At 51.3% G+C, this 25,758-nt stretch overlaps 1 protein-coding gene and 1 long non-coding RNA gene across 9 annotated transcripts in view; one reads left to right on the top strand and one right to left on the bottom strand.

Annotated features, from left to right (window-relative positions):
• The window catches only part of MYLK (myosin light chain kinase), a 285,888-nt gene that overhangs the window by 195,922 nt on the left and 64,208 nt on the right, over window positions 1-25,758 (top strand). For 7 of the 8 annotated variants that reach the window (XM_030802237.1, XM_030802243.1, XM_030802239.1 and 4 more), the window contains 4 exons: window positions 92-163; window positions 597-1,579; window positions 8,722-8,838; window positions 19,275-19,361. In XM_030802237.1, coding sequence (XP_030658097.1) covers window positions 92-163; window positions 597-1,579; window positions 8,722-8,838; window positions 19,275-19,361 — 1,259 coding nt within the window. Of the gene's footprint in view, window positions 1-91; window positions 164-530; window positions 1,580-8,721; window positions 8,839-19,274; window positions 19,362-25,758 lie in introns of those variants that run through there. The other variant, XM_030802244.1, reaches the window with a different exon arrangement.
• Window positions 9,144-11,946, bottom strand: LOC105738823. Its single transcript, XR_001114678.1, has 3 exons — window positions 11,874-11,946; window positions 9,730-9,987; window positions 9,144-9,312 (listed from the first exon to the last, which is right to left on the bottom strand). It is a non-coding gene; the product is annotated as an uncharacterized LOC105738823 (long non-coding RNA).

The following is a 25,758-nucleotide window of genomic DNA, read 5'->3' as shown; positions in this document are numbered from 1 at the left end:
CGCTGGCCAGCAGCCTGTGATCAAGTCCACACTGAACAGGCCCTTTGCCCAGAGGGCCTCTTGATCTTTATTGATCTTTGGAATTCCTCAGGAACCGGGTTGGTGAATGCAGTTGCCAGGTGTCACTGATGCTACAGAACAGCTCTGCCAGAGCCCTTCCACGGTGAGTGCCTCCAGCAGCTGCTCCACCAGGCCATGCCCCCATCCCCACCTTCCTCCTGGCCCCGGCAGCTCCAGCCCAGCAGCCCTAGATTGTTTGTGTCCTGCAGCTGAGTCTTCCAAAGCCAGAAGGGAGAGCCTGGAAGGGGAATGAGGGAGGGAGAGCAGGGGAAGGAGGGGGTGATTTTTTTTTTTTTTTTTTTTTGCACACACCCTTATAAGGCTACTGAAGTCATTACCGATGTAATAAACCAACTAAGCAAGCGAGCGCCTCTCACCAATGTTCCCATCTATAAACACAGCCTGGCCAGCCTCCCCGCTCCCCTCCCGCTCCCCTCTACCCTCCCACCCTCAGGGATTTGCTCTCCCCTGACGTTTCTTTCTTACCCAGCCCCTTTTCCTCCTGCTACTTTCCTTTTTCCCTTCACTGGTTGCAGGGGGAGGGAGCCTGCCAGCTGTGAGGGCCTCTGTGGTGGAGGAGTTGGTGCTGATGGTGGTGGTAGTGACCGCTATGGGTCCCTGAGGCCTGGCTGGCCAGCAAGAGGGCAGGGTTGGCCAGAGGAGGAAGACGGCGAGGACGTGCGAGGGGTGCTGAAGAGGCGCGTGGAGACGAGGCAGCACACTGAGGAGGCGATCCGCCAGCAGGAGGTGGAGCAGCTGGACTTCCGAGACCTCCTGGGGAAGAAGGTGAGTACCAAGACCCTATCGGAAGACGACCTGAAGGAGATCCCAGCCGAGCAGATGGATTTCCGTGCCAACCTGCAGCGGCAAGTGAAGCCAAAGACTGTGTCGGAGGAAGAGAGGAAGGTGCACAGCCCCCAGCAGGTCGATTTCCGCTCTGTCCTGGCCAAGAAGGGGACTCCCAAGACCCCCGTGCCTGAGAAGGTGCCACCGCCAAAACCTGCCGCCCCGGATTTTCGCTCAGTGCTGGGTGGCAAGAAGAAATTACCAGCAGAGAATGGTAGCAGCAGTGCTGAGACCCTGAATGCCAAGGCAGTGGAAAGTTCCAAGCCCCTGAGCAATGCACAGCCTTCAGGGCCCTTGAAACCCGTGGGCAACGCCAAGCCTGCTGAGACCCTGAAGCCCGTGGGCAACGCCAAGCCTGCTGAGACCCTGAAGCCCGTGGGCAACGCCAAGCCTGATGAGAACCTGAAATCCACTAGCAAAGAACTCAAGAAAGACGTTAAGAATGATGTGAACTGCAAGAGAGGCCATGCAGGGACCACAGATAATGAAAAGAGATCAGAGAGCCGGGGGACAGCCCCAACCTTCAAGGAGAAGCTGCAAGATGTTCGTGTGGCAGAGGGCAAGAAGCTGCTGCTCCAGTGCCAAGTGTCTTCTGACCCCCCAGCCACCATCACCTGGACGCTGAATGGAAAGACCCTCAAGACCACCAAGTTCATCGTCCTCTCCCAGGAAGGTAAATGAGCATGGGGGTTGGGGAAGAAGGGGCCTCTGTACCAGGGCCACTCCTAGCTCATGGAGCCTTGGTCTCGCTGACCCCTGTTGGCAGCCCACAGCCTGGGTAGGAGGGCCGCACCCCTGTTTCCTGCTCACTCAAGGATAGGTCCCCACTCAGGGGCCTTGGGTACATGCACCAAGGCTGGGGCTAAGGGCTGGGATCCTGGTCCTTGTGGTACATGCCCACATCTTGGCACCCATCTGGCTGAGCCCTCTCATGGCACCCCCACCTGTGGCCCCCCAGTGGAGACCTGAGCCTGAGTTGATTCCCAGCTCGTGTGGAGAGGGCTCTGTCCACAGGCTTGGAGGTGGGGGACACGGAGGCTGGAGCCAGGGAGAAGCTCTGAGTAAAGAGCTGTTTAGAGAAGTGTCTTAGGTTTGGGGAAGGGTGTGCAGTGACTAGATGGCACGGAGCTCTGAGTTGGGGTCAACAATAACTTAAGTCTTGACAGCACTGTGGGTTTGAAGGGATCTGTCGGGAAAGCCAAAATCCCAAAACAGCCCCTACAGCACACACTCATGGGCAGACAGAGCTACTCGCTTCCTAATTTGGATGAGACGTTTGTTTGCTGGTATTTCACATTCTTGGATGGTGGGGAGAGGAGGGGGGCCCCAAATCCTTCCATCTATGTGGACTTTTGGGGTCTGGAGTTTTCAGAGGGGCCAGTTTATACTTGGAGAAGAGATGGGGGTGACACAGGAGTATTTTCTCTGGACCGTCAATTTGGTTTGAAGTGCTTTTGTAAATCCCAAGTCTGGTTGGGAGCTCCGAGGCCGGCCGACCTCCACATCCCATTCTGGCAGCCAGTGGAGGGTTAGGTTGCCAGCGCAGAACAGAGTCCTGCCTGAGCTGATGCTGGTGGCTCCGGCCAGGGCAGGGTACAAAGAAGCTCCCAGGAAGTGACATTGCACCCTTGAGGGGCAGAGGGCAGCCACAGAAGAGGCCAGAGTGGACAAGTCCTGTCAAATCTGAGTCAGCTGAGGTGTCAGAGTGCTCTCCCTGTGGGCTGCTCCCCTCCCTGCCCCTGGCAGCACCCTCCCCACTCCCTCCCTCACCTTCTAACACTGCCTGCCTTCCCCTCACAAGTAGAATGGAGCATTTGAAGATGACAGAATCCCTCTCAGCCCCCAGTAAGGGTCTGTCTTCCCTCTACATCTGGGACAGCACACCTGGAGCAGCTGAGCATGTTGAATCTCAGCGCTGAAAGAGTGAAGGGGACACTGGCTGGCAGAGAGAAAAGTGTGTTATTTTCTGCTAATGTGTTGATGCAGTAACTTTTCCATGTGGATGTCCTCAGATTGGCAGGGTCCTCTAGAAGTCGTCTCCTTCATCCCCTACCTGTGCTGGCTCAGCCCCCCTCCCCTGAGGCATGGGGGACTATTGGGCTGGGGTGAGACGTCCAGAGGAGCGGACACCACAGCCTGTCCTGCTGCCCCTGTGGGGCTCTCCCACTTGGAAAGTCCTTGGTAAAACTGATTGGAAACCCTGACTGGGAGCATTTCCCAGGTCACCCTATGGTGATCTCTCCAGGCAGGAAGCAGGGTGGCATCCACCATCCTCAGGACAAGGTTGGGGCTGTCCCCTGGCTCTCTGATCTCTTTTCATTATCTGTGGTCCCTGCATGGCCTCTCTTGCAGTTCACATCATTCTTAACATCTTTCTTGAGTTCTCCTTTGCTAGTGGATTTCAGGTTCTCATCAGGCTTGGTGTTGCCCATGGGCTTCAGAGTCTCAGCAGACTTGGCGTTGGGAGGTCTGTGGCTACTCCAGCCTCAGGGAAACTGAGGTTAAGTCAGTTGGGGGCAGCTGCTCTCGGGCTTGCATGGGATTTAAACCCAGAGCCATCAACAGCTACTTACAAACAATTCACTCAACTAAGCGATGTAAGGCAGACCCCAGGCCTGGTCTCAGAAACCCTTCTGAGCCATTAGCCACTGTCTTCCCTGAGTGCCTGCAGTATGTTTTCCCTGCTGGTCCCTGAGTGGTAAAGAGCCTAGAGAGCCTAGCCACTCCAGCCTCCCTTCCCATGGAAACCGTCCCAGAGGGAACAGTTCAGATCCAGAACAGCAGCAGAAGAAATGATCCAAGGAAGGCTGCACACAGAGAGGAGAGAGAGACCAGGAGAGGTGGGAAGGGATTCCAGAGAGAGCCCCAAATCAAACTGTAAGACATCTTCTAAATATTTTTAAATTGTGTTTAAAGAATAGCTGACATCTGTTGAACACTGTGTGCTAGACACTATCTTAGGCCTCTTACACTTTTCACCCATTTAATCCTCCCAACGACGACTGTACTCTCCACCTAACAGAGAAGTTAAGTACTTCACCAAATGCAAGGTGCTGGGGTAACAGAGCTGGGATTTGAACTCAGGTGGCTGAGTTCCTGTGCCTAGACCACTGTGCTATATGACCTCTTAGTTAATTCCTATTATTTTGTCAGGATACTGGTGGCAGCTGAGAATTTGTCTATCAACAGAAAACACTAATGACTATTTCTTCCTCGATTTTGTTAAGAGTTGTCTGAAGCTTGAAACACTGATGGTGCCCCCAGCCGTGCCAGGTTTCTGGTATTTTCCCTGCAATGGTGGAAGCAGACCTTGAAATGGGCCTGTCTTGCTTCAATACAGGAGAGTGCATTGTCTCAAAAAATCAGCCCCACCTTCTGTCCCTTCACTCACCAAGACTTCAAGAGCCCAGTGTTTTGTTAAGGAAAAAGCTTATCTTAAGACTTCGTCTATCAGTCACCACTTAAGTAGGTCCCTCCTCAGGCAGTAGGGCATTCTGAGAGGTGGGGGGAGTCTTTTCTCAATAGATCTGGAAGGAGAAGACACACTCACAGTGATAAAATTGTTAGAGCCAAGTGCTGACAAGTGCTATGAGTGTGTCGGGAGGAGCTGCTGGAAGTGGGAAGAGAGGGAGCTGAGTGCTGGACTTTAAGCGCTGAAGGCAGGCCAGAGGGGACGGGCTTCCAGGCCGGGGCCCGCAGCAGCAGAGGCGTCCTGCTAACAGCTTGTTCTGGGCTGGAGAGGATGACATGGCCCCAGTTTCATCCTATATCCTGCCAAGGAATTCCAGTCTAAAGGCAGTAGGGAATCATGCAAGATTTTGGAATGAGGAGCACTGTACATGAAGCTCAGTTTAGGGGTTTTGGTGGACTCTGTGCCCGAAAGACAAATACAGAGCCTACAGAAGAGGTCGGGAGGAAGATGGTGAGGCCTAGACTAGCATAGTAGCCACAACCACAGACAGGGAATGACCAGTTCGAGCAGCAAGGATAGAAGTAATGGCACCTGTTGCCTGGCTTGGAAGGGCAGGATGGGGGTGGGGGTAGGTAAAGAAGATGAAGGAATGGAAGACCACTAAGTCTTAGTTAATTCCTCTGAGTGTCTGAGTGGCCGGGGTCTCAGTGGTGGTATCAGTGGGAATAAGGAAGCCGGTGGTTGGAGGAGGTTTCTAGGGGAAGGTGAGGGAATGGCTCCGCTGGCCTCCCGTCCTGCATCCTTCACACTCAGCTCAGCACCTGCCCTGCCCCTGGCTTCCTGACTTGGAGACGTTTTTGCTCCGCTGCACTGATCCCCACCCTGTCAGCTCTGCTACAAACAAGATTCACTTCCTCCAGGATGCCTTCCTGTTGTCACCTACCTTTGGCCACGAGAGGCTCTTGCACTGTCCCCTCCCCATCAACTTGTGTATCTTGGTGCACCAACTGCTAGTGGACGCGCTGTTTCTAGATTTCAGGGGACTTCTCTGATGTCTGTAGCTTAGATAGGGCTCATAGCCCACAGACCCCCCCCAAACAGGGTTACATCACCCCATTTAGTTCACCCCCTTTCATGCTGAGGAGAGCAGAAGAGGTCTGACAGCCATGGGCTGGAGTTCACCACTAGTTGATTTGTGGCAGGACACCGACACGTGGAGGTGTCCTTCCTCTTCCTGCACCCCTAGAGCTGCAGGGCTGATGGGGTTCAGAGTTACCAACTGGGCCTGCCCTCTGCCCCCAAGTCTTTCCCCAGCCCTTCCGGGACCTGCCTCTGCTGAGGGGTGGGAGGCCGATGGCCCCGTGAGCTGAGGGGAGCTCTGTGGTGGCCTGAGAAGGGCTTTACCTTTATACTTTGTTTCCTGTCTCCAGGCCAGGCTCCTCCTCCTGGCAAAACACTTTTCCCAGTCTAACAATGAGGATTCATTCTTGTTGCTGTTGTGAATAGGTAATTCATTTGTAATTGCCTTCAGGGTAGAATTTTGCAAAGGCTTTTTAAAAACCCATGTAAGTTCATCCTACGAAAAATGGCAGCATCTACCATGAACAAGGCATTATTCTGGCCCCCTTTGTTGTGTGCATAATCCACTTGAAGAACTCTGAATTTTCTTTTTTCAAAAACTGTATATTATCTTTTTCAATAGTAAGTTATATTTGACTAAGTGTTTGTGACCTTTTCTTACATAGATCCTACCAGATCACCTGCTACAGAAATACGCCTTCATCCTTCTCAGAGTGACAAATATGTTTTACTGTGACTGCATTCCAGGCTTAGGAAAAACAGTGGTGACAGACAGGGTCACTGCCCTCCGAGAGCTGGTGTGGGAGACAGGCATGCAGGTCAGCAATGGCCTTGTGAGCCGTGCTTTGACATGGATGAGCTCAGAGTTGGGAGCACAGAAGAGGTCTGCCCAGGCCTGGGGGATTAGGGGGAACAAGGAGGACACCATGCCTGCAGGGGTGACCTGGAGATGAGATGAGTCGTACTGTCTGGGCTTGCCAGGTGGGCTGGGTAGGCTGACTGAGGCAGCCCTATAGCAGAGCCTCCAGGAAGCTCCCTCCCTCCATCCATATCCCCTTCCTCCCCTCTGCCCCCAACTCAGAAAAGGAGAGAGCTGGGGGAGCTTCAGACCCAGGAGCACTTACTCCACCACAGCCCTCAGGGCCTCTCCCAGGCGGAGCTCGCAGTGATGCTGACCTCTCCCATCCCCCTCATCTCCCTCTCAAAATTCCCCACCAGGCTGAGGCTTCTCAAAAAAAACCTCTGGGAAACAGCTTTTCTTCTGGAGGTCAAGAATGAACTGTCCCACAGGAAATACCAGATTCTTCATCTGGGGTAGCCAAGCCTGCAAGCCTGCCAGGGGGGCCTCCCCAAGCCCATGCACATGGCCAGGGGTCCAGGCTCTGGGCAGGTTGGAAAAGCTGCCTGCCCCATGCCTTGCCCTGGGAGAGGAGGCAGGGGCCGGGTCCACATGCCCCCCTACTCTCTGTGTACTGTCTTTGCGGCTTCTATTATTTTGACTTAAGGCTCAAGGCAGATGAGGGACTGAAACTGAAAGAAAATCAAGGATTTGAACAGGATGAGCATTGGGGGTGGGATATCTGTTCCTAAAGCCTTAGCCCCACCCTGACTTGAGGGAAAATTTCCGGATGGGATTTGTCTCTGCTAAGCCTCTGAGCCCCTCTAGTTGGGGCTAGAGGTCATCTTGGCATCCTCCTGCCCACCCAGATGAATGGAAAGTTATCTCTCCAGGACATGGTTATCCTCATTCCCCACTCCTGTGCCTCACAATTCTTACTCATATGACAGACTTCCTAAAATTCCAGCCTAAATCCTCTCCATTACAGTTTCTACAAATTCTGTCTCCTAACTACAAAGGGAAGAGAACAGAGCGAAGCCTTCCCGAGGTTTGGGGTCTGTATAAGGGTATAGGAAGTTGGGAGTGGGGTGCAGGTCAGCCCTCTTGCCCCAGGTGGTTTATAGGATGAAGGTTTCTCTGTTTAAAACATTACCCAGGTGGCAAGGAGTAAAAGGGAATATATATTACACCCTTTCTTCCTCTTCCAGCCTTAGTGAGGTTTTCTGCGCAGAACTGATGTCATCCTTCCTCTTTCTAATCTCCTTGTATTTGCTGGTCAAGGCTGTGCATTTGTGTAATGGGGGGCAGGGACAGTAGTTGGTGTCCACTCAGAATGCACCCAGCTCTTCCCTCCCAGTGCCAGTGGCTTGTGGGACATGAGATGGGAGCTCCAGGCAGCAAAGTGCACGTGGCCCTGGCTCTGTCCTCCTGTGTGACGGCTGCTGCCCTGACAACAGGGGCAGCTTTGAGCAGGATGCCCTGCTATTTACTTGTTTGTGCATCTGAAAGCAAGAATTAGGAACTGCTGCCCTTCTGCCTGGCCCAGCAGGCCTCTTTCCACACCCTGAGGGAACCTCCCCAAGGGGGGCCCCAGAGGAGAAGTAACCAGCTCTGGGATGAGAGAGCTGGCAGGGGCCAGGATCAGACCCCAGATTCCTGTGTGTCCCTAGCTGACACCTCCTTCCCCAAACCAGGCCAGAAGATGGTGCTGGGAGTGAAGGCAGGCCCAGGGGAGAGTCCATGGAGAAGGAAGGCCATTCCCACTTCTCTCTGGGGCAACCAGAAGACCCAACTCTAAAGGGAGGCAGCCCCAGAGGGCCCCTCTGCAGGCCCCGTGCCCCTCATTGGCTGTGGTTCTCCAGCTCAGACACCCTTCCTAAAAAGTCAGCTCCTGGGGCCCTGGCTATAGTCACCACCTCCCAACAGATCTTCCCACAGGCCGGTGCCCCTCCTGGACAAGGGCTCCTAGCCTCCTCCACCCACTTCTTTGCTCAAAGCTTCAAAGCTCCCTTTTCCAGAACGCAGTCACAGCATCAGTGCTGTAAACAGAGTGGGACCCCCTCACCTGTCACTGTTCCTAACACAGGTCTATAACCCTGTGTCAGACTCCCTTTTCTCTCTTGGTGACATGCAGGGGGCAGGGCCTGTGTGCCTCTCCTTCTATTGTATTGGATGGTCTCCAAAGGCAGAGGCTATTTCTCTCCCTTCTTTTGCAGCTTTCTATTATGTCCCCACAAGAGGACTCTTTGGAGTTGGGGAGGAGGTATCAGGAAGGAACATATTTAGGGATCAGTTATTTTGGACATGGGTTATAAGCAGAAAGTGCCCTGGCTTTGGTGGGGAGTGGGGGATTGGTTCCCACAAGGCCTCTGGCTTCTGGGCTCCCAGAGGCTGCCTGTGTGAGTAACACTCACCTGCTGTGCTCCAGATGCCAGGGCAGGTACTACGACCACACCTGGTTCACTCAACAATTCTTCCTCCCCAGGCTCACTCTGTTCCATCTCCATCGAGAAGGCACTGCCTGAGGACAGAGGCTTATACAAGTGTGTAGCCAAGAATGACGCTGGCCAGGCTGAGTGCTCCTGCCAAGTCACCGTGGACGGTAGGTCGTGCCCACCCATCGCCGCCACCCATACATAGGGGTCCCATTTCTCAGCCCCTCCCTTCCCTACCATACCTTGTCTATCAGACAGAACTGCCCCCAACACTGCCCTCCCTACCCAAAGGCATTCATTTTGGATGAATGAATATCTTTTGCCAAAAGAAAAAGAGACAGGAAGGGAAGTGGCAGCTCTACTTGATCACCTACATGGCTTCACCCCTCCCAGTCCTGACCCCCACGCCCAGAACCTTCTGAGCTGGGAGGCCGGGGCACTGGGCAGTAGAAAAGACACACCCACAGGAAAATGACTACAAAGTATTTTACAAAAGCCACAACAAACAAGTGTTGGAGCTGGCAGGACGACCCAGCAGGGTCAGCCGTGAGGAGGAGGGAGCAGAGCGAGGCCCATGTGGGAGACTTCCTAGAGGAGGTGAGTTGGGGCTGAGTCTCTGGATAGAGAGGACAGGGCAGCCTCTGCCAAAACAAAATGGTAGTAATAATAATAATAAGAAGAAGAAGAATACTGCAGAGGGAGGTGGGAGGACACCTCGGGGAGACAGCAGGCCTGCCAGGTCTTAGTGGAGTTTCTGTGTTAGGAAGAGGCAGTGCCAAGCTGCGAGGAACTGGGCTTTGTCCTAAGGAAATGCAGGAAGTGCATTCATGACTCTTTTCTCTCTTTCCTGAGGAGTATAGAATTGGAATCTGAAAAGTAGAATGAACCTCGTGATGATTTAGATGAACACCCTCATTTTACAGATGAGAAACTGAGGGCATCCAGAGAGGAAATGCATTTTGGAGGGGGGCTCTCTGGCCCATTTAGGGCCGAGCTGGGGCCAGAACCCCATCCCAGGACTCACAACCCAGGATCATTTCTTTGTATTTGGCACTTACCTGGAAATGTCTCAAAAGGTAGTTTTGGGGAAATAGTTTCTTGCCCTTGAAATGTCTGGTTAATAACCATCAGAGACACATCAAAAACTAGTGTCCAAATAAGGCATCTTGAAGCCCAGTTTGGTTGTTCTTCTCCCTCCTGGGTGTGATGAGTTGAGTTCTGAAGTCCTAGCCTGTCTCACTGCCATTCCACACCATGTAGAGCCCGTGTCCTGTTTCTGGACTTTACAATCGGTTTCCCGATCACAAAGCTGAGCTCTATGGAACATGATGAATGGGAGGGAGGTGGAAAAGAAAGTCTTTTTTATAAAAACACAATGGCAGCACAAGTTAATTGTTAATAGCCAAAAGGTAAGCTGAACTCATCTAATACTGGAGATCGTGCGTATATGTGCTATAGGGGCTCTGAGACTAAGGAAGCGGACTTGATGGGTCCAAGTTTATGGTCAATTCAGAGGGGGCGTGGGACATATGTTCTGAGGTTCTGCACAGGGGATGCTGTGGCTGATGACTCCTGTGTGGGAGTCTCTCCTCACCCAGGCTGTCACCCACCCAGATCACAGTCCTGCTTCTTTCTGTATAGGTGCTGCACTGTAGAGTATAGCATTTCTGAAAACTTGATCCTTGAAGCCCACCTCTAACACCCCTCTGCTCATTTGGGACTCACACTGCTTCCCGAGCTAGTGAAGGAGGTTATTGGCTTTTGGAGCCTCTTTAGGTCCTATTTACATGGCTAGCTGAAGGCAGGAGAGCAATTCATTCTCCTTATCTGGAAAATGTTAGCACCTTTTCCAGATTTGTTTTCAAGATGAAATTTCCTTTTCCCCTACTGAAATACACTTGGGGATTCTTTTTTTTTTTCTTTTAAGGTTTGAGGAATTCATTCTGCAACTTATAGGGCTTTGTTTGCCCAGAGTCTGCTGTCTGCTGGCAGATTCCCTTGTCCTCTCCACTAATCTTGATGACCATCATTATTTATCCCTAATTCCTTCAAATGCAGAGTTAGGCCTCCAGCTGCAAATTGGGAGCTGGGTCTTGGAAGAAGAGCTAGAAAAGTGATAGGAGGGAGCCCAGCTGAGATAATAGGACTGACTCTCAGTCCATTGGGTTTGGTTTTGTTGACAGAAAGGATAAGGGCAGCCTCTTCCCCCTGCTCTTCTTTCCTTGTTGCTATACTTGCAGATATATTAGCATCCTGTATGCCGGTGGGCATTTACCCAGATTTAGCTTTATTTTTTCATCAAGAGCTTCTCTTGGAAAGTAATAAAGGACTGTGGTCGCCTTGACAGCTCCCCTGTCGCCTTTCTATCGTCTGGTGCTCCACTCCACTGGCTAGGCTAGGTCTCCTGCCCTCATTCTGTCCCCTCATCCCCTCAGCTCTCCCTACTCCCCAAGGCATCATACTTGACTTGGGGATCCCAATGAGTTTGTGCATCCCCTGAAATTACAGGCAAAATGTTGCATTATGTGGTTTGGAGCATCTTTCTGAAGAGAGGGGTCGATAGTTCTTAGTCGAATTCTCAAAAGGAGTCATGAATCAGAATACATTGAAGAACTACTTACCCTAAGCAGCAACAATGACTGAATTTTCAAGCCCAGCCATTGTGTGGGCTCTTCCAGCCTGTCTCCAGCTGCAACTGCCCACCCGACCTCTGCATAGAACCAGGCCTTCATCCCTCTTATAGGGCAATGAGGTCCATCTCCGCTAGGCGATGGGACTACAGCTGGTGCTGACTTCAGACTGCCTTCCCCAGTCACTCAGCAGGGCTGGCCTGGCCCCTGAAAGTCGCTATCATTCACTCATCCTGTGCCAAACACCATCGAGACCATACATCTGAGGCCAACATATCTTTCAAAATCTCATAAAAATGAGGCAAATGGGGCTCATTGGCTGGTCTGCATTACTCACACTACTGATTCCCTCATATCATAAAGATAAAGGATGTAACCTTTATAACACAGCACAGCTGGCTATTTTAATCATGTGTTTGGGTCTTTTTCCTAAGAAAAAGGGTGTTTATGTACTTTCTTGATTATGGTCATATCACCCTTCCTTCTGAACTCAGCAGAAGACAAGGGTTAACTTGTGCCACATAGAAGGGAGCTAAAACCTAGAGTAAATGTGGACTTGCCCGAAAACTCACCCAGGAGGAGAACAAGCTGACCTTCAATGACTGCCCTGGCCAGAGACTCTTGTGCACTTTGCATTTTCAGTCTATGCAACAGTTGGGCAGGGGGTCTTTCTCAGTGAGCAAACAGGCTCACCAAGGGTCAGCTGCCTTCCAGGCCGCACAGACGGTAGGCGTAGATCTGCTGTTGGGGCTCCACCCTGCACAGTGAATTACAACATGAAATATCCTGGCAGGACTCAGTGGTCTGGCTCGGAAACCTGCTCCTTTCCACAGCCTGACGCAGCTTCCCTGGGCAGTGAATTACCATGGCGGGGCCCACTCCCAGAGTGATCCAGACCTCCCTGCGTAACATCCCTCCCTGCGGGTAGGTCCTTCTGCACATGGACTCAGTAACCCCTTTCCTCTCATTCCGACCCAGATGAGCAGTGAGGAAACTAAGTCCTTCCTAGGCCAGAATCCCATGAGAGGATTCAAAAAACACCTTAGCCCCTCACTGCCTCATCCAGTTATTCTCAACTCAGGCCTCCTGTCCCCACCCACCCTGGCCAGGGCATCCAGCTTTTGGTACCAGTGAGACCAGGGCTTTGTGACCACAGAGGTTCATGCATGATTGTGATAGGAAGGGACACTAGTGGGTACTCATGCCATCACTCAGTCATTTAACTAATATCTGAGTGCCCGCTCTGTGCCAGGCACTGCCATAGGAACTGGTTTTAAAACAGTAAATGAAGTAGGAAAAGTTCCAGCTTTTGGGACTTTTCTAGTGGGAAAGAGGCAGTAATGCAGGTGAACAGCTGTGTCATATCCTCAGGTAATGTCACCAGCTATGAAGAAAGCAAAGCAGGGTAATGGGGGAGGGAATACCATTTTTGGAGGAGGTGGTCACAGGCCCCTCTGAGGAAGGAACATTTGAACAGAGACTGAAGGAAGCAGGGAAGGAAGAGGGACAAGGTGACAACGAGAGCATAGCCCTGAGCTGAGGACACTGTGCTTAAGGCGTTTCAGGAGGCAGGAGGCCAGGGTGGTGGAGCCATGAGCAAGGGGCAGGATGGTAGGAAGTGAGGTTGAGGAGAACTGTGGACCAGATCCAGGCAGTGTTGGCTATGATTAAAAAATTGAGATTTTATTCTAAGTGTGATAGGCCAACACTGGACATTTATGAAGGATCACTCACGTCCATGTGATGACCAGACCCAGGATGAGTCAGAGGGAAAGCAGGGAGCACAATGGGGGGTTGCCACAATAGGGACAGGAAGTGATCAGATTCATAACCTCTTTGGCTGTAGAGCTGATAGGAGTTGCTGATGAGCTGGGTATGGAGAGAGAGAGAGAGAGAAGTCAAAGATGACTCTTAGTTTTCATGGCGGAGTGAAGATCAATGGTGGGGCTGGGGGGCACGATCAAGAGTTTAGTGCATGTGAAGTTTAAGATGCCCATTTGACCTCTCAAGCGGTCCTGTCACATAGGCAGGTGTTTAGGTGAACCTGGAATTGAGGGGGAGGTCAGAGTTGGAGGTGGGATACAGGGAGCCATCCACACACAGAGGCCATTCACTGCCCTGGGTTTGAATGAGGTCCCTGGAGAGTACAGAGGTGGAGATAAGAAGAGGGAGAGAGAGAGAGGCAGGGGCAGAATAGGGGCCTGCAAAGAAGGCTAAGAAGGAAGTACTCCAGTGAGATGGGAAGAAACCCAGGAGATGGGGGTGTCCCAGAAACCAAATGCTGAGAACTTCAAAAAGGAAGGAATGATCGAGATTAATGTGCCAGGCCAGGTGTGGTGGCTCACGCCTGTAATACCAACACTTTGAGAAGCAGGTGGATTGCTTGAGCCGGGAGTTCAATACCAGCCTGGGCTACATGGCGAAACCCTGTCTCTGCAAAAAACACGAAAGTTGGCTGGATGCTGTGGGGCATGCCTGTAGTCCCAGCTACTCAGGAGGATGAGCCAGGAGGACAGCTTGAGCATGGGAGGTTGAGGCTACAGTGAGCCAAGATTGCACCACTGCACTCCAGCCTGGGGGACAGAGGGAGACCCTGTCAAAAAAAAAAAAAAAAAGAAGAAAGGAAGAAAAGGAAGAAAAAGGAAGGAAGGAAGAAAGGAAAGAAGGAAGGAAGGAAGGAAGGAAGGAAGGAAGGAAGGAAGGAAGGAAGGAAGGAAGGAAGGAAGAAATGATCAGGTGCTGCTGCCAAATAAAGATGAGCCTGAGCATTGGCTATTGGGTTTGGCAACACTGAGGTCATTGGTGACCTTGCAAGAGGGCTTCAGGGGAGTGATAGTAACAACAGCCTCATCTCAGGCATACAGAGACTGAGTCACCTGCTCAAGGTCACCCTAACTAGCAGAGTGGGAAGTTAAACCCAAGCCTTGGTTCCTAACCACTGTGGTCCACTGTTACCTTGGCCCCTAGGCACTTCTGATTATTGCTGAGCTGATTTTGACCCACCCCTCCTTTCTTGGCCTTGGCCCTGCCGTATTACTAGGTCTGCTCCCACTCCCACATTTATTCTTTTTTTTTGAGACAGAGTTTTGCTCTTTTTGCCTGGGCTGGAGTGCAGTGGTGCAATCTCGGCTCACTGCAACCTCCGTCTCGTCTCCTGGATTCAAGCCATTCTGCTGCCTCAGCCTCCCAAGTAGCTGAGATTACAGGCACCCGCCACCACGCCTGGCTAATTTTTGTATTTTTAGTAGAGAAGGGGTTTCACCATGTTGGCCAGTCTGGTCTCAAACCCCTGACCTCAGGTGATCCACCTGCCTCAGCCTCCCAAAGTGCTGGGATTATAAGCATGAGCTACTGCGCCTGGCCCACATTTATTCTTTAAATCATCACAGACAACCAACGGGCATTATGTGGAACTAAATAAAATTGCTGTTTTTGTAGGCCAAAAACACTTCAATACTGGCGAATGGTATATAGTTCAACCTGATCTGAGCATATGAAGCACTTAGCACCATGCATACATGGAGTCAATATCCAGTAAATGTCAGCCATCACCTTACAACTTGGCCATACCTCCCTCACCCTTCTATTGAGGTGGTGTTATTTTGTGAGGAAGCTCGGACTCAGAAAAGTTCAGGAACTTGCCCAGGGACTCACAGTTCCTAAGCAGCAGAGCCAGAAAGGAGCGCAAGCATCCTGATCTCTCTTCCTTGCTACACTAGCACACTGCTTGCACTCAGAGAGAGAGGCCAGCAAGGAGGGATGAGCCAACCCAGGGAGAGGCTGGAGCCCAGCCCCTCTGCCCTGCCCCATTGGGGGCCCCTAGAAGCTGGACCCCTCCCAGAAGCTTCCCAAGACTTCACACCCCCTGCGTGGGGTCAGAGTTCAGGGAACCAGCCTCCTGGGGGAGATAAAAAAAAAATGCTGCCCAGAGAGCTTGAGTCCAGAGCCCAGGAGTGGAAGGGGTGAGGCATTGTCCATATAAGAACACATTTTCCTCTCAATGTAGAGGCCCCCCACTTCCTCACACCTCCATCTTCCTCCCCCACACTTCTTTGGGGACGCAAGGAAAGGACTTCAGCCTTGGGGGCCTAGATCTAGAAATGGAGTTTAATTTCATCACAAAATGATTAAAATAGAAAATACAAGCTGCTCTTAAACTTATATTGCTATTATTTTTATCCCCTGGGCAGCCATGTGAGCACAAAGCTGGTTTTGATTAGGCACATGGCCCTTCAAGCCCACTCCTTGCTGCAGTTCGCATGGAGGTCTGCTGGCTCCACATCCCTGGCAGGGTCCCGTGGTGCATGCACAGCCCCACCGTGCTAACACTTTAGGTGGAGCACGGCCACCCCCTGGGGCTCCGAGTCTGGGGTATGCCTAGTTTGAAAGGGGGACTTGAGCCCCTTTCCTCATGGCCTGATGGAAAGATAAAGTGCTACAGGAACTTCTAAAAATAAGACTCAAAGCACATTACAGGGTAGTGTACTGACACATCCAGTGAAAACCCAGCACCCTAGGGCCGAGGACAGAGGCAGAGGCAGATGGGCAGGGCAGGGAGGGTTTTCTGAAGGTGGAAAATTTTAAAGCTGATTCAGAAGGAGGTAAGGGAATGTGGCTATCAAGAGGAATTAATTCATAAGTAAGTGATCATTTTCATTTTTTTTTTTTTTCATTTTTTGGAGACAGGGTCTCACTCTGTCATCATGCTGGAGTGCAGTGGCACAATCACTGCAGCAGCACAATCACTGCAGCCTCAAGCTCTGTGGGCTCAGATGATCCTCCCACCTCAGCTTCCAAAGCAGCTGGGACTACAAGCACATGCCACAGTGCCCAGCTAATTTTTGTAAATTTTGTAGAGACAGGGTTTCACCATGTTGCCCAGGCTGGTCTTGAACTTCTGGGTCCAAGTGATCCGACTGCCTTGGCCTCCCAAAGTCTTGGGATTACAGGTGTGAGCCATTATGCCAGGCTGATAAACGATCATTTCCTGCTTTCCAAAACACTGTTGCATGTGTTCTCTCCTTTGGGCTTCAAAACACCATGAGGTAGAGAAAATAAGTGATTCCCTTGTACAGATGTGGAAACAGAGACATGGGACAGTTTAAATTATTTGCCCAAGTTCCCAAGATTGCTGATGACAAAGCCAAAGCTAGAGCTGTCCTCTCTTGGCTTCTACTGTGGTGATGCTTGGAAGTAAAGCCCAACACAACCCCATGAGGACAAAAGGAGTCTCAGTACCTGCCGTCCTTTCAGGAGCCCAGGAAAACTGGGCCTCTTATACTTTGCTTTCTTGTGCCTCAGCTTACTCATCAGTTAAAAAAGCAAACCTGATCCTTCTTCTTCTCCCTCCTGTATGCTCCAAGACTCACCAGGAGAATGAGTGCTGAAGCCAAGGAGTGCAGAACTGCATACATACTCTGCCCTGTACTCCTCTTCCTTAAGAAGAGCCGGGCACGGTGGCTCACGCCAGTAATCCCAGCACTTTGGGAGGCCGAAGGAGGCAGATCACCTGAGGCCAGGAGTTCAAGACCAGCCTGGCCAACATGGCGAAAACCCATCTCTACTGAAAATATGAAAAATTAGTCGGGTGTGTACTCAGGAGGCTACTCAGGGGGCTGAGGCACGAGAATCACTTGAACCCGGGAGGCAGAGGTTGCACTGAGCCGAGATCATGTCACTGTACTCCAGCCTGGGTGACAGAGTGAGATTCCATTTCAAAAAAAAACAAGGGGCCAAACAAACAAAACAATTACTGGGTACACCTTCTTTACATTGTCCTTGGTAACTGTTGCAAATGCTGGCCTTCAAGGAAGGGAAGAAGGGAGAGGCCGGACAAGGAAAGCTTAGACTGACTCCTTGCCCCTGCTTTATGGCACCCTCATCCCCAAATATTAAGGGGAGGCACTGCCAGGTTTTTCTGCCTCTTGGAATGTCCTGGAGCCATTCCCTGTGCACTCCCTGTGCTTGAGGACAGACGAGGAGTTTTCTGTTGGCCAAATGTCAGTCATCCATGGAGCTTCTGGGTCATATCGTGCCCAGACCCCAACCCAGACCAATGAAACCAGGACCTGTGGGGTGTGCTACACTGGCACAGGTGCTTCTAACATACAACTGAGGCTGAGATCCACCGAGGCTGACAAATAACTATGTCTAGAGGATTTTCTGTAGCTGAGAATGACCACGATCCTTGGGGAAAATGTCCAGTGTAAGAAAATGAAATCATCCCTGCTCCATGGCTTTCTGCTTCTCTGTGTCCCCATGGAACTGGCGTGCTGGGTTACAGGCAGCAGCCTTCTGAGGAGGTTGAGAGTGTCCACTCCAGATAGCAGGGACCCCTGATGTGCCATCTGGGGCTCCTTTGCTCGTATGGGAGGTGGCAGGAGTCCGGCTTGCAGTGGGGAGTGGAGGCAAGGGAGTGTTTTGGTGTCAAGTGCTACTTGAAAGGGTTGCTTTGGCTGTCTGCTCCCACCCACACCCCATCACATACTACTAGGTAGTCCTACTTAAGGCCCACAATGGTGCATGCAGGGCTTTCGGCTGTCTTTGGTGGGGGATTGCCCCCACAGCCCCCGGAGGCCTGTCTGCTTCTGAGCTGCCATGAGCCTGCAACACCGGCACAGGGCCTCCTCCCTGGATTACCCATAACAGAGAGGAGGCAGGCGCTAGGTTGGGAAGGAAGCCTATCGGGGTGATAATGAGCAGAGGGACTCATGCAGGCAGATCCATGTTCTGGAGAAGGCGAGGGGCCTAAATGCCTCCCAGAAGAAGAAATGCATCCAGAGGCAGCTCAGAGTCCACTTGCTGGGAGAAGGATGTCCCCAGCTCCCCGTTCTGCTCCCTGTGCCCACCCCTCAGAGCCCCAGGAGCCCAGTCTAGGCAAGATCAGCCCTGACTGCCAGTCCTGGAGGCGGACCATGGGAGGGCTCTTCCTCCCCAGCCAAGCCTCAGGAATGTGGTGGAGCCTCTGCTGGAAAGTCCCCCCCGCCCCACTCCCCACCCCCACTGAGCTTCCTTTCCTCAGTAGCAGGAAAAGGATGCCGAGGGAGGGGGCTCCAAGGGGGAGATTCTCTCAGCACCATCCCCAAAGAGTGCTCCTTGTGGGGAAAGGAAGGCCAGTGAAAGTGCTGGGGCCCAGTGATAGCCACTCAACCAGCTCCTCCTTATCCCAGTTCCTGGATGGTTTCCCCACAGTGTCCTGGGGGCCAGCGAGGGCCTTTCCACCCAGCCCAGCCCAGCCAAGTGATGTTTCCCTGCTTGCCCTCCATGAGGGAGGGTTTCCTCTGGCAGAGGGAGGGTGGAGCAGAGCCTGAGGGCAGGCACCGCCCGGCATCTTTAGGTCCGCCCAGCAGGCAGCTGTGCCCAGCTTCACTGGGCCTGTTGGGGGAGGCCTGGCAGAAGCCCCACAGTGGGGCCTAAACCCCATCTCAGAGGTGGGAGCCATGCTGGCTGCGTGCTCAGAGGCCTCTGTTTGGTTTGTCACTGCAAAGTTTGGTCTGCAGAAGAAAGTCAGAGAAATCAGAGGCTGTGCGCCACCTCTAGTCCATGAGCCCAAGGGCAGGGACCCTGTCCCCTCCTGCCCTTGTTGGAGAGGAGACCCAGGATGTCTAGCATGAGGGAGACAAGGCCTGATGGAGGAGAAAGCCAGGGGAGGTGAGCAAGGGGTGACTCTGCCAGCAATGGCATTCCAGGGGAGCATCCCAAGCTCCCAGGGAAGCCTGTGCGCTCATCTTGCCAAGGTGATGGTGCTGTCCCCACTGGATTAATCGGGCCCAGGGTAGTGGACGGTCCTTCTTTGATGCTCTCATGGAGGGTGAAAGAGGTTGCCTGGACGCAGGCACTGTTCTGCCCAGTGGGCACAAAGGGCTCTCAGAGTTGGGGGAGCAGTTTGGTTGAGGTGGGATTTTGACCAAGAGACCCCCTCTGCTCATTTCCTCAGCAGCTGCTAAAGTTTATTGTTACCTGTTTCGTTCCAGATGCTCCGGCCAGTGAGAACACCAAGGCCCCAGAGATGAAATCCCGGAGGCCCAAGAGCTCTCTTCCTCCCGTGCTAGGAACTGAGAGTGAGTACTCGCCCAGCTTCACCAGGCAGAGGCAGGGGCAGGCACCGCAGGGACTGAGGGCAGCCTCAGAGCCCCCACTTCCTGGTCACTCACTCTTGCCCGAATTCCTGAAAGTCTGATGTCTGCCCACACCCCGAAGTGCCCAGTGAACTCCCAATAACAGAGCCAGTGGCCTTTTCTCACCCCATCCCAGTGCTCTTCCCAGCCTGTCTCCAGCCTGGGTGGTGTTGCACATCTTGTTTGAGCTCCTGTCCACCTCCCCCACCCAACCTCCTTCATGCCCTTTCACTTCCCACCAAGACTCTAGGAGAGCTCCTCCTAATTTCTCCCCAGCTGACCCTGCCCTCCCAGGGGCTCTTTCTGGATTGTAACTCTGATCTCATCACTCCTGGTTGAAATATGTAGTGGCCCCCAGAGCCTGCAAAACCCACAAGCAAAGCTCCACATGTTAATGCCCAGGACATACCTAGCTCACATGTGCACACGTGGTCCCACATGTGGCCTGCTCCCTGCCTGTCTTTCCCGGTGCTGCCCCCAGCTCCTTTACTTCTATTTTATACTCAGGCCAAACTGAGCTCTTCACTGCACACTACACAGCCCCCAAGTTCCTTCCTTCATGCCTTCTCTGGCACCTCTCTCCATGGGACACCTTTCTGCCAAACTCCTCTGAAAAGTCCCTCATCCCTGAGTTCTTCCTCACCTCAGCTCCCACAGTGTCAGCACCTGGCTCCTCCACTACCTCCTTCCCAATGTCACGGAGGTGTGTCTGGGTCTCATCCTCCCTCCTCCATTGTACAGGGTCTGTTCAAGCGATTACCTTTCAGAATGACACATGCTGCGCCTTGCTCATGGAAGGCCCTTCCCAGTTTCTTAGAATCAAATCGCAGTGTGGTAGAAAAAGCCAAGAGAGAAAGGAGCCTCTCCATGACCATAGGCAGCTACCTCCCTCTTTTTGGATCTCAGCTTCCCCATAGCCCACACATCCATTAGGCACCACGCGTAGGGTCCACAGTGCTTTTACAGGCCTGCCAAATGCTGTAATATCTTATAAAATTAGAAGAAAAAAGTGAACTTTTAAGTCAAAGACAATGTTTTAATTCATAATATGAATATATTCATCTTTATACCCATGCAGTTATAAAGTGTAATTTACATAATTCAAATATAATACTTGATATATAATTAAATCTATGTACTTTTTTTTGGTGGAGGAGGGGGCTATAAAGGCGGAAGTGCTTCAAAAGTCACAATGTCACCCTGGCTTCCCTTATAATTTTTAATCTAACTTTGACAGCAGAACTATCCTTTGAAACCTACAATTTCAACAGAGAGTGCAGAGTTGCTTGAACATCCCCAGCACATGCTGTGTTTTAAAACAAACAAACAAAAAACAAGATAAGCTCCTAATTGCCCATACTGATAGAAGAAAGTAATTGAGCCTGCTTAACTCAGACTACAGTCTTTTTCCATTACAACGCAGTGTTTTGTGACTTTGTTTTATTCTTACCTTCCTAATGATGAACTTGGGTTCCTCGAACATACCGCAGCCAGGCTGTTGGGGGAACTCAGCCTTCAGTATGTTGGGGCAGAGAAATTGGAATTAATTTCTCATTGGTACTTAACCGAGGTAGATAGCCTGAGAATATCAAGCATGGACATTTAATAAGTTGTCGGAAATGCATACATAATACCAAGAAAAATCTAGTGAGAATGGGTTAATAATTTTATCTTCCAAAAATATTCTTTGGACCCGTGCTATACTTGGTATGGAAAACCGTGAGCAGAAGAGATAGAGAATGTAGGAAGGGCTCCAGGGGCTGTGAATTGGGGCTATGGCATGGCTGTCCCCCACTCCTGGGTGCAGAAGCTACAGTGCAGGTATTGATCTGGTGGGCAGCCTCCAGCCCTCAGCTCCAGCACACCCACTCCAGTGAGCCCCTGAGGAGGTGAGATGGGGTCAGAGCCGAGCTGTGGAGGAGGAAAACAAGCTTGAGACGATGAGCAGAGCAGGAGCTGGGCTCTCTGCCCTGAGAACAGAAGGCTGTGGAAACCCCATGCAAGTTGTCACTGTCCAAGTCTGGAGCAGCGGCTCGCACCCCTGGCTGCATGTTATATTCACCTGGGGAGCTTTTAAGCCCCTGCCGTGCAGGCTTCCCCTGCCCCCAGACCAATTACATCAGAATCTCAGGGGTGGGTGCCAGGCCTCAGTATTTTGTTCAAGCTCCACGTCACCCCATGTGCAGTCAAGCTGGAAACCAGCTGTTCCAGGGAGAAACCTGGTGCCCACACCGTGGGTCTTGAGAAGCAGAAGGGGGTCTCCCCTGCTGCCTCTGTTAAGTGTGGAACCGCCTCAGGGACCCTCGCATCAACATCCTCAGAGTATCGTGTTGCCCAGAGAGCAGAACAAGGTACCCTGTGGTGGAGAGGCTGGAAGCAGGGAATGAAGCTCAGTCCGAGTTAGTGGGGGAGAAGCAGACTGGTAGCAAGTGCTTCATCTCTGCAGAAAACACACATTCATGACTGGATTAACTCCAGTAGATGCCACTTGGATTTCAATCTGTGTGCAGAGCCCCCATATTGGAATTTCAGACATCTTGCCCCTGAAAGAATGGGAGTGTTTGTCTCCACACACTCCAAAGTCATGGCCACTTTGTACCCCTTTGCTGGCCCACCCCCCAATCCCCGTCACTCCAAACCTGCTACCCCAACACTGAGAGCGGTGCCAGGCTGGCTCTAGCTGCCCTCCACCTGCTTGCACCCCTACACTCTTGGCCTTCAGAAGCCTGTACCCTGGGGGCCTGAGAGATGCCCTGGGATTTGTTTCTGGAGCCTCCTGAGAAGCTCCTGAGAAGGCAGCTGCCCAGAGATGGGAAGTGAAGGAGACGTCTTGTTTTTTTTGTTTTTGTTTTTATTTTGAGATGGAGTCTCGCTCTGTCACCAGGCTGGAGTGCAGTGGCGTGATCTCGGCTCACTGCAACCTCCACCTCCTGGTTTCAAGCGATTCTCCTGCCTCAGCCTGCCGAGCAGCTGGGACTACAGGTGTGCACCACCACGCCCAGCTAATTTTTGTATTTTTAGTAGAGACGGGGTTTCGCCATGTGGGCCAGGATGGTCTCTATCTCTTGACCTCGTGACCCGCCCACCTCAGCCTCCCAAAGTGCTGGGATTACAGGCGTGAGCCACCGCGCCCAGCCGGAGATGTCTTTTAGGTTTGCACCCTTTCTTTTCTCCCTTTGGAGGATGATTGTTAGTTTATTGATTATATACATTACATATGCACACATTCTTATTTAACCATTTTAAACAATATGGAAATATACTATGTACATCATGAAAGTCCTCTTTCATCTACCAATTCTACTCACACCCCAAAAATACTCAGTGACTTTTTTCCATGCATTTTTATATACATGCACAAGTACATCAATTGGATTTTTGCCTGACAGAGATGGAATTGCACAGTCTGTACACCTCTGCAACTTGCCTTTTTTTCTTAGCTTTGCCATCCCCAGTCCCAGACACCTCTGATTCTATGAGTGATCTGGCTGTGTGTGTGTGTGTGTGTGTGTGTGTGTGTGTGTGTGTGTTCATCTGTGTCAAGGGCTGAGAAGTACCCAGTCTAAGAGGGAAATTCATCTTTCCTGAGGTGAGGCTGAGTGATTTTCTCATCAAACAGATAGTGACCAGGTCCCTCTTCTGCACACTTCCCTCCCTGCTGAGCACTGAGGAGCATGAGGGAAAAGCCACCCCAACCCAAGCAAGGATGGGGTGAGAGAAAGTGGACAGAAGTACAAGTTAACCTGCCAGACACTGACTCACAAGTGCAGGAGGGAGGTGGGAGCAGCTTGGGAAGATTTCGGGATGAGGAAAACGGGGTCAGGTTAAGGAGAAGGAGAGGAATGTGGTTTATGTGGTTTGGCTGGAGAGAAAATGAGAACATCAGTTGGGGAGAAGGCAGACAGGGAGGAGCCACACAGATGCTAGAGTGAAGATTGTGAGGGCACCTGTCTCAGGACAGCTGCAGGCTGAACAAAATCAGAGTCTACCGAGTGCCTGTGCACTGGGAGCACCTTAGGAGCTCCATCTATGTCACTTCAGCCGAGTCTCACTCAACTGCACTATAAATAGCTGTTCCCATTTTAGGGTTGAGCAAAACAGAGCCTCAGAGAACTAAACTGCTCTGTCCAGGGTCTCACGGCTAGTAAGATGTGGGACCGTGGTGCCAACCCTGACCTGCATTCTGGCCACTACACCCTGGCCTGGCCGCAGTCTCAGGATGTACTCTGTGCTGTCCACACGTGGCTGGGCAGTACGTCCCCTGGCTCATCGGGGTGGCAGGAGGTGGGGACTAGCTGACAGGGCTGGCAGAGGTCTGGCCGCCACTAAAGCTGGGAGAAGGAGAGCTGCAGCCAACTTGCCTCCCTGGACCTTGAGACCTCTCAATGTTTGTTTGCTGTGTGCCTCTTGATGGGAATTTTTTATATCTATTTTGATATAATTTCAAATTTACAGAAACATTGCAACAATACTACAAGGGACTCTTGCATGCTCTTTATTTAGAGTTACCAATTGTTTACATTTTGTTTCACTGTTTTATCATTATATATATATGTATATATATATATATATATATTCATTTATTTATTCATTTAGATAGAGATAGGTACCTACCATTTTAGGCCAAATTGGAGACATCATGCCCTTGACTTCTAACTATCCTGTTGTCCTAAGAACATAACTACAATGCAATTATTGAAATCAAAATCAAAGAGTAAATTTGACATTGAACCAATACCGTTGTCTAATTGATTCATAGCTACATTTATTGTCAATTGTTCTAATAATGTTCTTTATGGCTATCTTTTTCTCCTGTTGATGAATATTTAATAATAACACTCCTAAAACACTTCATCTATTCCTCCAGCCCAGAGTGGGTCCTCTCCTCCCTTTGGAGATGGAACAGGAAAGAAGTTCACAGGCCCAGGGGAGAAACACCCCACACTCTTCCACCTAAGCTGAGTAGGACATGGGGAGACAGAAATACTCCTGTTGGACTCCAGGTGCCAACTTACTATGATCAGTTCTGGGGCAACACTCAGGCACAAGACACAGCAAGAAAGCCAATGAGCTAGAAAGCAGGAGACGAAGGTCTTGGTTCTCCCAGTAGTTAAATATGTGGCCTTGGTCAAAGCCCTTCATTCCTCTGGACTTGGGCTTCCTTGCTAGTCAGATGGGGAGTTTCTCCAGCTGACCCCAGGCCTTTCCCAACTCTGACATCAGCATCAGCCCATTGGATGGAAAGCTTTTGAGTGACACAGTTCAGTTGAGATTAATAACTCTCCTTCATATCATCTGAAGTGTGAAGGAGTCCAAAGCTACAGCAAGTATAGTTTAGGTCACACAGCAGCAAAAGTGTCTTGAGGGAAAGAGGCCTTAAGCATACAGGTTTAGGGGTGTCCCAGCTGGAGGGGGCCCAAATGGCCAGGGGAGTTCTTGGGAATTTTGTGTGAGGGGAGACAAGCATGCTGGCTGTGTAAAGGAGGCATTGATGGGGCTTAAGAAGTGGCCTTAGGAAATGCACATGAGGTGATGCCAGTTTGATACCAGACTCTAGGAATTCCTCCTAGCAGTCTGTATAAGCTGATGGTCTTTCAGAAGAGACATAAATGGGCATCCATGTGGGGCTTTTACACCTTGAAGACAGAAACTGGGTCCTGTGCATCTCCAAAACTTCGGTAGCTGGTCCCTCAGTAGGTTTATAATAAATATTTGATTTTTCAAACCAGTTCATAAGTTCCCATGCTCCAAGGGTCCCTGCCTCCACTGTGGTTCTGTCACTGGGGATGATGCCAATGGAACATCCCTTTGCAGCCTATGCCTGGCCTTGGCCTGAGCTTCACCTCTGATATCAGTCACTTTGGAACATCCCAGATTATGAGACTGTCAGATATCTTTGCCTAGACCTCCCATATGTGTCTGCCTCTAAAATGGAAAGTTGTGTCAATTTGAAAGCATCTCTGGACATTAAAAACTGTCCATTTTCCATGCAAGATTTCCCCAGGATCAAATCTTTTTTTTTAAACATTCCTCTGCAGGTCATGGGGAATGTTCAATCCTGATGGGATTCAAAAGGCTGGAAGAGAGGTTGGGATTTGGCATCAAGACTTGCCTGACAGTGAAAGACGTGGGGCCCTGGGACAGAGGCTGGGCTATTTCCATGAATGTTTCTGAAAGCTAGCACCAAATCCCAGTTACTCCCAAAGTGTGGGTCTGGGAGGAGGAATAGTGCCTACCTGGCACACTCCCACCCACAGGTGTGTGACCCTATGACTTCCAACCACTACTCCTCCCAACTCTCCCAGTGTCTCCCATAAGCCAGTGAACTGGCCAGAGGGGG

The sequence above is a fragment of the Nomascus leucogenys genome, chromosome 21 (assembly GCF_006542625.1).
Source record: "Nomascus leucogenys isolate Asia chromosome 21, Asia_NLE_v1, whole genome shotgun sequence".
In the NCBI taxonomy this organism is placed as follows: Eukaryota; Metazoa; Chordata; class Mammalia; order Primates; family Hylobatidae; genus Nomascus; species Nomascus leucogenys.
Note: the sequence above shows the minus strand (reverse complement) of the source record. Positions and strands in the feature narration are given on the sequence as shown.